This window comes from Marmota marmota, unplaced genomic scaffold (assembly GCF_001458135.2).
Source record: "Marmota marmota marmota unplaced genomic scaffold, marMar, whole genome shotgun sequence".
Classification (NCBI taxonomy): Eukaryota; Metazoa; Chordata; class Mammalia; order Rodentia; family Sciuridae; genus Marmota; species Marmota marmota.
The window spans coordinates 4837949-4849358 of NW_026000221.1; the positions used below are offsets into that span (position 1 = coordinate 4837949).

Genomic DNA, 11410 nt, shown 5'->3' on the forward strand with positions numbered 1-11410 from the left:
ACTCAACACCTTTTCTAGGTACAAGCTTTATAATTGTGTAAAGGTAAACATCTGGATTTTTCGAACTGAGAATGTTCCATCCTTAAGAATTCCAATGTTCTGGATTAACCTGCTCTCTGTAACTAACTTGCTGGTCCTAAATACCATATACTTAACCTATTTTTTATGAAATGCTAGCAAAATTTAGACAGAGTTTCTTTTCTTTTTTATTTCATGTAGGTGCCCAAGAAAGTAAGAAAAAGTGTCATCTCTGGAATTGTGCTTGGAATATGCAACAGACATGTCAGAGTAAGCACAGAATCACATGTGGATGTGCATTTGTTGTATATGAATATAGGAGAAATTCCACTTAAAAATAAATACCCTAAGACTTCCCAGAGAAACTCTGAAGTGTCTATTTGCTTTATGAATTATTTCTTCTGGATAATTTATTTCACAATAGTCCATTGATTACTACATTAAGGCAAGGAAAATTTAAAGTGAAATTATTGGGAGATATAATTATCTAATAATCTATTTCCAAGGGGGGAAAGGCATTGAAATTATTACTAAAATCTAGAGAAAACTAAGAAATATAAGCAAAAATATGTGCTACATTCAAAAGTATATAGTAAGGCTGTGCTGTCAAAGTCACCTTGAATCTTTCTCTTACTGGGTTTTGTTTGCTTTTGATTTCCCCACAGGATAAAGAAGAAAACCACTAGAGTTTCTCTGACCATCAGTTCTCCAGTTAATGAAAACTCCAACATCAGATCAAGTTATTCTACGTTAGTTCAACCATTGTGTATTGACCCCCAGAGGGTAGGTTTCATTAAAATGAAACCTTCTGAGAGGGTACCAGTAATGGAGGCTGAGGTCAAGAAAAAAGTTGATACAACTTTCTTTAAAAGCGTGCATGAGAACAGCTCCATCTACACAACCTCAGAAGGAACAGGAAAGGCAACTCATGGGTGTCAGGAATAACTCCAGGGCAGCTCTATGACTTGGCCATTTGTCTGTGTGCCAAACCAGAGCAACAGTTCCTAACAGAGCATTCCAATAATCCAAGGAATGAATTCCCTTTTAATTAAAAAAAAAAGGAGGGAGATGCCTTAAAAAAAAAAAAAAAACCAACAAGAGCAACTGTATGAAGGGAGAAAAAAAATTTAGTCGGTAAAATTTAGAAGTTATTTAAACCTTTAACATGCAGTCTCTAAGTGCGTGCCAATAACCATTTCTCAAAGGCAATTGCCCAGTGTTCTATTTCATCGTCTCCGCTGATGGAATGCTGGAAGAAAAAGAAGAAAGGGTGGCGTCAGAGCAGACATCCAAACTGACATTTAAATTAGAAGTCTCATCCTTTCCAAAAAGGAAACTCAGGGTAGGGTGGGTAGTGGCTAAAACTGGACTAGTTCATAGTAACTAGAACGGATGCAGTTAGTTTATGGCCACTAAGTACTTGGGTTTGGGGGCCTTGATAAAATGGATGATGGCATCATGTTCTCTTTTATTCCCCAACACAGATGCAGAGCCCCTGCAGTAGCCTGTCAGGATCCATTTGTGTTGTGGCCCCTGTGTTCACCAAGGTAACCTATCCGTACTGCATGATAGAATTTGGATTTTATAGATAAAATGGTAGACTTTATTGAAGGAGTAAGAAGAAAGAAAGAGAAACCAGAAGAGACTTCAGAGATTATTATCAGTTCATATAGGAGAAAACTGAGACTAGGAAAGAGTAAAAAGATTGGCTCGATGTCCCAGAGCAACTCTCGGTTTATCCCGTGCTCTTTAGACTTTTGCTCTGTGTCAGTCCTCTAGCTCTGGAGAACAATGCTTAGACCATCCTTTCTAAGGAGTCTATGCTCTGCCAGACCTCAAGATACAGACAAATTCTCCCAGTGATTCATAAGATGCCCTTCTGATAGAGTCAACCAGCAAGGTAGTAGCTACTTCCTGCTTAGGTCATGGTCAGAGGCCACTATTTCCCCAGCCATCCACTGAAAACATCTGAATTCAATCACGTAGGTTAAAACAAAACTAGACCTGAGCCTTCTCTGGTCAGTTTCCTAGTTATGAAATCTAACAGAACCGGAACCACTGCCCACTGCTGACCCAAAGCATGAAAAGCAGGGCCAGGATTTAACCGGCATTTCCTCCTCATAAGGCACACATCTGTCAGCAGGTGTCAAGGTTAGGCTGTCCTTAGGTCTCATGTAGGTCTGACAGAGGATCTAGATATATCCTTCTCTGGCCTCAGAACCAAGTTATAATCTGGAATGTAATTCTAGGTTTTAGAGGACCTTGGGGTTGCAGGTAGGGAAGGAAGAGGGATCTGGATTTAAGATATAGGTTTACCACCAACACCACTCACTCGCTCATTTGTGCACCATGAGACTGAACTAGCTATGGTTGATAAACACATCTTATATGTCAATATAACTTTTAGACCTCACAGAAAGTTTTTAGATTATTTATATGAAATGAGCCTCAAAACCTCCAGGTAGGATGTGCATTTTGCTAGCCCTGTTTCACAAAGAACCTGAGTTCCACAGAGGCTGAGTCTTTTCTACGTTCCTAGGACCAGCTTCCACCAGCCAGTGACAGTTGAAATTCTGGCCCAGGTCCTGTAATTCATGATTCAGGGGCTTTCACAAACAACAATATTGTCCATACTACCATAAACAAAATAATAAAGACCAAATCTGTGACTAGATACGTACTCCACAAAATAATCAAATTCATCACAACAAAGGCGTTTCACACTAATCTCTTTGCTAATTTGAAAAAATGGCTCTGAAGTGAACAATTTTTTTTTATTGAACACTATGAAGTTAAGATGAAAATGACTTACACCTGACTGTAAAATACCAGGCCCCAAACAATGCCCAGCCGCTCCTCGTTTTGCCTAACATGCAGTCAGTGCTCAACAGTTATGATGCCAAAGTGTGCACATGTCCTGCAGGTGGCACATGGTACAGGAGCTTCTTCCTTTCAGCGAACTCTGTTTCTGTTCTTCAGCATCTTCAAGACATCTCTACAACCAGAGGTCAGATTGTCGTGTTTGAATGCCGAGTGCAGGCCACGTCTTCAGTTCAAGTTCACTGGTACAGAGAGAAAGAGCAGATTGCCAGCTCAGATGACTTCCGGATTCTGAGGAAAAGTATCATGGCAAACTTTTCAGTTGCATTTACTTAACCTTGAAATCAAATTCATGTTTTTAAGTAGTTCAATAGCTGATGTGTTACAGGCTAAATGATTTCTACTGTTAAATAATTCTTTTTTCAAATCCAAATAATTCCTCATCAAAAACAACTTGGGGATAGAACTCAGTTGGTAGAGTTCTTGCCTCGCACACACAAGGCCCTGGGGTCAATCCCCAGCAACACACACACACACACACACACACACACACACACACACAAAAAGAAAATATAACTGTTTGTTTTAATGAAAGAATACATTTTTTTTGAGGTGGCATATGGCTATGTTGTCTAGGCTGGCCTTGAACCCCTGGGCTCCTATGCTCCTCCTGCCTCAGCCTCCTCAGCAGCTGGGATTATTGGTGTATGTCGCAGCACTCAGCGGAAAAAAATAATTTTGATAGCTATGAAAAGACTGGTTTATTTTCATAAAGTCATCCTAATTCTCTTCTTAAGGAGTCCTTGGCATATAAACAAAAAAGAAATGTGAGACTAAACATATTTTTTCAAGGGTAAAATGGATGAAAATCGGTGCACAACTTTCTATATATTTTATTGCATAATTTTTCTAAAAATAATTAATTAGGGAAGGGTAGCAAGAATGATGATCTACCTCATGTTAAAGTCTGAGTTTATGCTTTATAAACAACTTTTCGTCTAATTCTCCCAAATACATTTTTGATACATGTTATTACCCCCATTTTATTAGTAAGAAAACTGCTATCAGAAATGCAAAAATTAGGATCCAGAAAATAAGTCAGTAAATACTGAAGCTAGGGTTCTAGTCCAAGATGATTCTTATGCAAATGAAGAAAATAAATTTTAAAAATATTAATTCAGAACAAATGAACATTTGTACTACAAACTTTTAAAATAACTTTCTATATTATTTCTATAATATTTTTAGAATATAATGTGCAATTTTATTTTAATCAGAAAAATTAAAATGATTCTTTGGGGAAAAAATGTGTCTCACCAATGGTTCACACCCAGAGAAGAGATATTTATTTAGTCTTCATTTCATATTAGAGATGAAGTTCTAAGTTCTAGAGAAGTAAAGTAATTTTTAAAATTCACAGAGCAATTTTGTGGTAGAACCAGGACAAAAATTAAGTTCTAGCACTCTGCCAATCATTCGTTCCATTATGCACATTTTCAGAATTTCTACTGAATTTATAATCTGTGACTCCAGACTTAAGTCAATCTTTTATTTTGCCTTTGGTTATTTCTCATACATTCATGGCCCCTTCTCCCAACTAAATTAATTATCATCATTTAAATTCTCTTTTCTCCTGTTTTATCTTCCAGAAGCTTGTTTATCATCCATTCCTGGTAAGTACTATTCTTCAACATCTTAATAATCAATTAAATCAAAATTAGCATTAATAACCTTTGTCTCCTAAGTCACTGTTGCCCTCACGCACTCTTTTGGAGCTACCCTGTGCCAGCTCTGAACTGAAACAACAGAAGCAAGGAACCTGGGATTCGTCAGTGCAGTTATTCATTTATTCACTCATCAACAAGTTTACTGAGCACATACTATGGATAGGTTCTTTTTTGCACTATGAAGACAGCAATGAGCCAGACTGATAAGATCCTTGCCCTCAAAGACCAAACATTCCCCTCTAATTCTACTTGATTTAGTATTTGTGACTCAGCAACTTGACACAGAAGCAGTCTTGATGTCAAACACCCAACCGTTCTCTGTATAGCTATAAGTGGGGTGTCCATCACACAGAATTAGGTCTCAGTACCAAGGAAATAACAATTTTTAGGTCGGTTCAGAAAATGTTTCTATAGTACTTTTATGCTAAGCACTAAAGCTACAGAAATACAGAAGTCAAGGAATAAAGTGCTTTTGTTTTGTTTTGGTTTGGTTCGGGGGTTTTTGGTACTGAGGATTGAACCCAAAGTTACTTTACCACTAAGCCACATCCCCAGTCCTTTTTATTTTTCATTTTGAGACAGGATCTTGCTAAGTTGTTAGGGCCTCACTGAGTTGCTGAGGCTGGCCTCCAACTTGTGATTCCTCTGCCTCAGCCTCCCTGATCACTGGGACGGCAGGTGTAATTATCATCCCTATGTAATCCCGGCTTCCAAGGACCTCATTCTAAAAGGGAAAACAGACATGTCTGAGAGTCCAGGAAGAAGAACTATACAGGGATTGTTTTAGGTTGTACTTTTGAGATTTATAGTCATAAGCCTACTCAGATGGCAAAATATATAATTGGATAGATTTTTTTTTTAATTCCCAAAAATCTATTCCGAATCACCATTCTCCCTGGTATCATCCTAAGTTTTGGTTTTTGAACTTGGAACATCCTAATGTGCCAATAAAGTTGGATTTCTTTCCTTTACAGAGGAAGTCTGCACCTTGATTATCACGGAAGCATTTCCTGAAGACTCTGGGGAGTTCAAGTGCATTGCAGAAAATGAGGCTGGAACCGCAGTTTCGGCAGCAAGACTCTTTGTTTCCCCGGGTAATTACCCTTCGAAATCTCCTTCTTCCAATTCAGCTTTGAGCCAAAAGAAAAGGTATGTTTCTATCTTAACTGTTGATCAATTATATTTTTCAGAAGGAAAAGAAGTGGAGAAATCTAAGAGTTCTCCCAAGTTTTCCATGAGCAGATTCTCTCCAAAACTGGCCTCCTTCCCCTGGGAAAATGAAAGTTACACAAAGGAAAAAAATCCAGATGATACCCCAATAAACCTTATGCCATCTAATCCTGAACCAGCCACTTACAATGAACATGAGATCCAGGTGGTAAAAACGGATGTCTGCACCATCAATGGAAATTCCCCCGAAGTACAACCACAATGGTAAGGACAGACAGACCTAACTTACTCCTTCAGCAAAACCCTTGGTCCTGTAGGTCTATGGTGACAAAGCACCTGCCCTCGGGGAGCTTGCATTCCAAGATGAATCACTTTATCTTTGTCAGTCCTCCCTTGACATCCAGTGCACCTTTACCATGGTATCGCAAGTCTTGTGCTTATATGCACTTTTAAGAGACTTGTTGAAAAACATTATTAATGCTCAAATGGCACAAGATATTGAAGAATTAGAATCTTTTCCCTAAATAGAATTCAGTGTCCCATTTCAATATAAATACTTAAGATACTTTGTGATATGGATTTCTTCATTGTCAATCTTAGAATAAAGAGAAAATTGTTCTAGGGTTTAAAGGATAAATGCAAAAATGAAGAGGTAATTCAGTAAGTGAATTTGCCAGCCAGATTATGTTTAAAATAACACAATTCACCATATTTTGACCAGTCCTCACACCAAAGACAACACAAACCTCAAACAAAAATACTGATTTAAAGAAACCAACCTAAAAATTAATGCACATTTTAAATTTAAATTTTGTTTTAGCAATATCTAACATATGACACTAAATACTGCACCAACCTAAATGTTATCTTTAATTTAAACACTTTTAAAAACTTAATACATCATCATACTTGACTATTTAGTATAATTAATTGTAGTCTCTGTAAACCAGAAAATAAAAGATATTGGAATCATCAGGCACCCTGGTACATGTCTATAATCCCAGCAACTCAGGAGGCTGGGGCAGGAGGATCACGAGTTCAACGCCAGCCTCAGGAAAAGCAAGGTGCTAAGCAACTCAATGAGACCCTGTCTCTAAATAAAAAACAAAATAGGGCTGGGCATGTGGCTCAGTAGTTGAATACCCCTGATGTGAGTGGAATGTTTTACCTGAGTTCAATCCCTGGTGCTCCCCAGCAAAAAAAGATATTGAAATCCTTTTTAAGAAAATTTTTCTTGGGTGGGTGGCACATGTCTGTAATCCCAGCAACTCTGAAGATTAAGGTGGAAGCTTGGCATGCTCAAAATAAAAAATAAAAAGGGCTGAGTATGTAGCTTAGAGGTAAAGTATGTTTGAGTTCCTCCAATCCAAGAAAGAAAGAAAGAAAGAAAGAAAGAAGAAAGGAAGGAAGGAAGGAAGGAAGGAAGGAAGGAAGGAAGGAAGGAAGGAAGGAAGGAAGGAAGGAAGGAAAAGAAAGAAAAGAAGAGAGAGGGAAAAAAGAAAAGATTTCTTGGGTAGTATTTAGGTCTATGAGGTAAGAGAAATATATCATGTTTGATAGAAACAACTAGAGGCCATCTACTTCAAGTTTTTCATTCTACAAATGACACAAATTGCAGATCAGCTCACGTTGTTGAGAGCTCCTTCCTCATGTTTCCATGACCTTGGGATACATACTTCAAGTTTTCCTTGCAATGAAGACAGTGAGGGACTTTGGACTTGGAAACTAATAGACCCAGAACAAAGTATGTGAACATAGTAGGGACTCAATAAATAACAAGAGGAGTGGGGAGTAGCTCAGTTGCAGATCACTCGCCTAGCTTGCACAAGACCCTGGGTTCAATCCCCAGCACTGCAAATATATATAAATTAGTGGTGGCTATTATTTTACTACACTAAATATGCTCTCATTGCATTGTTTTCTTTTTAATCAGGAACAATAGGTCTCCAGTAAGGGCCCATGACTGTGGTTTCTGGGTTAGTCTCCAGGAATCACTCTAGCTTCTGGTATCTCTAGTTGCCCAAGCAGTAACTACTTCTATAAATAAAGATTCCTGATGGGGTCCAGGAAGAATGGGTGGGTGGAACAATAGATAAGACTGCAATTTATTCAACAATCATTTATTAACCACATTCTATATGTTTATCTGTTTTTGTGCTAGAGTTGCCTTGGAAGTTGGCCAATACTGACATCTTAAAGGTTTCTTCATATTTAAAGTTTTAAAGGCATTGAATTTGTAAGATGGTATCTTTTATGGGAGATTACTATCTTTGGTTGTTGTTATTATTTAAGGACTGTTAAATGTAAAAATGTACATTACATCTGTAATCCCAGCAGCTCAGAAGGCGGGGGCAGAGGATTGTGAGTTCAAAGCCAGCCTCAGCAATGGCAAGGCGCAAAGCAACAAAGTGAGACCCTGTCTCTAAATAAAATACAAAAGAGGGCTGGGGATGTGTCTCAGTGGTTGAGTGCCCTGAGTTCAATCCCTAGTACCAAAAAAAAAAAGAAAAGAAAAAAAAGAAATATTGAATAGCTATTTGCATATTGAAATTCTCTGATAACAAAGTGATACATGAACTTCTATTATTTATTTATCTATTTATTTATTTTATAAATCATCTGTGGAGAAATTATTGAGTAAAATTTCCATAAAAGCCAACAAAATTTTCCTGTCTACTATGAGCTATACTTTGCCAATCAAAAAGATAAATAATTAAACAGCCCCTCCTTCAGAAATATTTGAATCTGGTTGAGGAGGTATATTGTGCCCATAGGACAGTCTGTATATGACTTCCCATTTCAAGTCCCTCACCATCATCTTGTTTAGGTTGGTAATGCAGGTACTAGCTTCATTTTCAATTGGTTATTAAAGATTGAAGTTCAAGCAGCTTGACTAAGTGTACATAGCAAGTATGTGGTAGAGTATTCCTACTCCTGTCTCTAAAACAGATTATAAAAAAGGTAATATGTCAAGAAAGTTTTAGAACGTTAGTCAAATTAATGTTATTATCATTTTTACTCTTTGATGCCAAATTCAGTGGAGTACATTTTCATTTCTTGCTTGAGAAGATTATCAGATCAAGTCAAATGGCAAACTGGGTATTTCAAATTATAAATGCCATCAAATGGAGATCATTTTACTCAACTGACCCAATTCTCAGGTCACCTACCTCAGTCCACCACCTTCATTGTTTTGAAGATTTCTTCTTCTATAAAAGCCAAATTCCTTTTCACTATATCTCTGTGCAAAATCTCAATAACCATAATAAATTATGTGTACCCTGAAGTTAATACAATTTCATTAATTAGTCCTTTCAGCTGACATAACAGAAATGAACTTTATCATGGACATCTGACTATGACTTTAGAAGTACCTCACAGAATCAATCTTTTTTTAACATATACACTTTACATTTTAAAAAACAATAATAGCTATATATGAAGAAGAGTGAATGACAGCTGGATATTAATCCTGTTTCCTCTGACAATAGATCAAGGAATTCCCCTAATCTGTAGTAGGGAAGGTTTCAATGAGATAGTAGGGAATAACCACATTTTGTTAAGCATTGGATTGATTTTTTAGAGTCCCTAACTGATAACTTAGAAAAAGAAATAAAAACAGTTGGAGTAAGGTTCACCCACTTGCTATCTTCCTGATTCTTTTCAGTCTTAGGATTCTAAGATTTTTCTCAAATAGATAAAAACAGTGGCTATTTTTCTCAAATAACTATTCAAATGGCCACTTTTGTGACAGAACTTAAAACACAATTCAAAAAAGTAAACAATTCATTAAAAAGTAGAAAAAAACAGACTCATAATATATTATTAAATGTGAATCCTTAACTGTTAAGAATGGTGTTGCAAAATACACCTAAATCATGCCTTAATACCCTTATTATAGGAAGAACATTAGCCTTGATGAACACTGAAGGTGACCACATGTATTACACTGCAGCCCACATTATATCTTACAAACCCCTAAAGATAAGAAGAGGCAAATATTGAAGGACAAAGAATAACCAGAACTGAAATTCTTCCTCAATTATAATATTTTCAGACCCTACTATAATTGGGGATTTAGCAGTTTTCTGGCCATCTTACCTACTTGGCAAGTGCATTTCAAATTTTTTGTACTGAGAGACCTAAAATCTAATAGCTCCACTTCCTTACCCTCATCAAATCCTGTTCTCAGGCAGAACCAAATGGCAGTCACATATATGACATTTAAAATACTTAGAATAGCATCTTATTCATAGTAGATGCTATTATGTGTTAGCTATTATTATTTCTATATCACTTGCATCTCATTTTAATTTGGATTGAAAGGTTTTGTTCCTGTTAATGGAATTTGAAATATCAATGAGCAGATGTGGAGAAATATTTTGGGAGATTCCTGAAATAAGACTTTGTAGGCAGCCACCTACTCATCAAGTGTAGCATGCTTTCTCTACTAAGTAATGGCTGCATGCTCAGGCAGTGATTACCAAACTTTCACTGAATATCAAAGGAAGGAACCCCTACATGGTCAGTCGTGATGAGTTTTACGTGTGCTTTAATGTGTTCAAACATCTATTTGTTGGACTTGAAGGCACGTGGTAATTAAATCCAGATTGGAGTATCTACCTATGAGGGAGGGGGACTGAAATCATTAAATGGAGATAATCCTACTCAATTGGCCTGATCCTCAGGCCACCTACCTCACTCCACCATTTTTGTTGATTTGAAGGTTTCTTCCATAGTTTTTTACTTACCTGTGCAAAGAATGAACAAGTAAAATTTCAATTAGAAAAAAAGGAAGTCTAGGGTTGGGGCTGTAGCTCCTGGTAGAGGGCTTGCCTAGTACGCATGAGGCATTGGGTTTGATCTTCAGCACCACATCAAAATAAACAAATAAAATAAAATAATAAAGGAAGTCTAAATGCTATAATGGTCTCCATGAGAAAAATAGAAAGGAAACTAACTGTTGGGAGAAAAGGGAGAATAAAAGAAAAAGAAAGGAAGGAAGGAAGATTGACAGCCTGCATAGATTGCTTATTTGTTTGGTTGTTCCTTAAGTGTTTCAAAACTCTTTTAGAATAAAAGTTGTAAGTCAAAGGGGCATACACCAGACAGATTCAGAAACTTGCCTATGAAACTAAATTATGTTTTCCCATTTGCCTACTTTCCCAGTGACATATCAGCATGACCCCGCTCTCCTGCCTCTGCCCAGACCACACCTCCTCTTTGAACAAACTGCTTGAATCAAACTCCACCCTCACTCTCATTAGGCAAGTGGAAAAAGAGCTTTCAGATGAAGAATGATGCAATACAAGTCGATTTGGAACCAGTCCACCACTGGTCTTATCACTGGAGAAGTTTTACTAGATAGAAAACCTTATCTTAGAATGCTGTTTTTCCTTTAGTTCTTGTCTCTTCAACAGGGAAGAATCCAAGTCCCCATCACAGTAAATAAATTGAGTTTTCTTTATACTTTTTCCCATTTCCCAATTTACTGCTCTTCCCCCCCACAAGAGCTTGCTAAGCTCATAGTCAAACTTCGTGTCTAAAATAAAGAGGCCTGCAAGAGAAGCTCATGTAATCCCACTCCTTAAATATCACTAAGACATCTGAGATATTGTTTAGATTGTGGACTCTTACTTTGATATGCCAGCATAGGTAGATGGACAGGCAAGCAC

The 11410-nt window shown here is 37.2% G+C and overlaps 1 protein-coding gene across 1 annotated transcript; it reads left to right on the plus strand.

Annotated features, from left to right (window-relative positions):
* The first annotated feature begins 214 nt into the window (after nucleotides 1-214).
* Nucleotides 215-6159, plus strand: LOC125612988 (palladin-like). The gene is made up of 7 exons (XM_048792203.1): nucleotides 215-288; nucleotides 684-801; nucleotides 1503-1565; nucleotides 2998-3139; nucleotides 4488-4511; nucleotides 5540-5659; nucleotides 5756-6159. The coding sequence occupies exons 1-7, from the start codon at nucleotides 281-283 to the stop codon at nucleotides 6001-6003; spliced, it is 723 nt and encodes a 240-aa protein (XP_048648160.1). The 5' UTR covers nucleotides 215-280; the 3' UTR covers nucleotides 6004-6159.
* The last annotated feature ends 5251 nt before the right edge of the window (nucleotides 6160-11410 follow it).

Bases quoted from the DNA above. Each gene is read 5' to 3' on its own strand.
- LOC125612988 (XM_048792203.1), top strand. The intron at 3,140-4,487 runs GTATCATGGCAA...TTTATCTTCCAG, and splicing joins CTTCCGGATTCTGAGGAAAA to AAGCTTGTTTATCATCCATT. The intron at 4,512-5,539 runs GTAAGTACTATT...TTTCCTTTACAG, and splicing joins TTGTTTATCATCCATTCCTG to AGGAAGTCTGCACCTTGATT.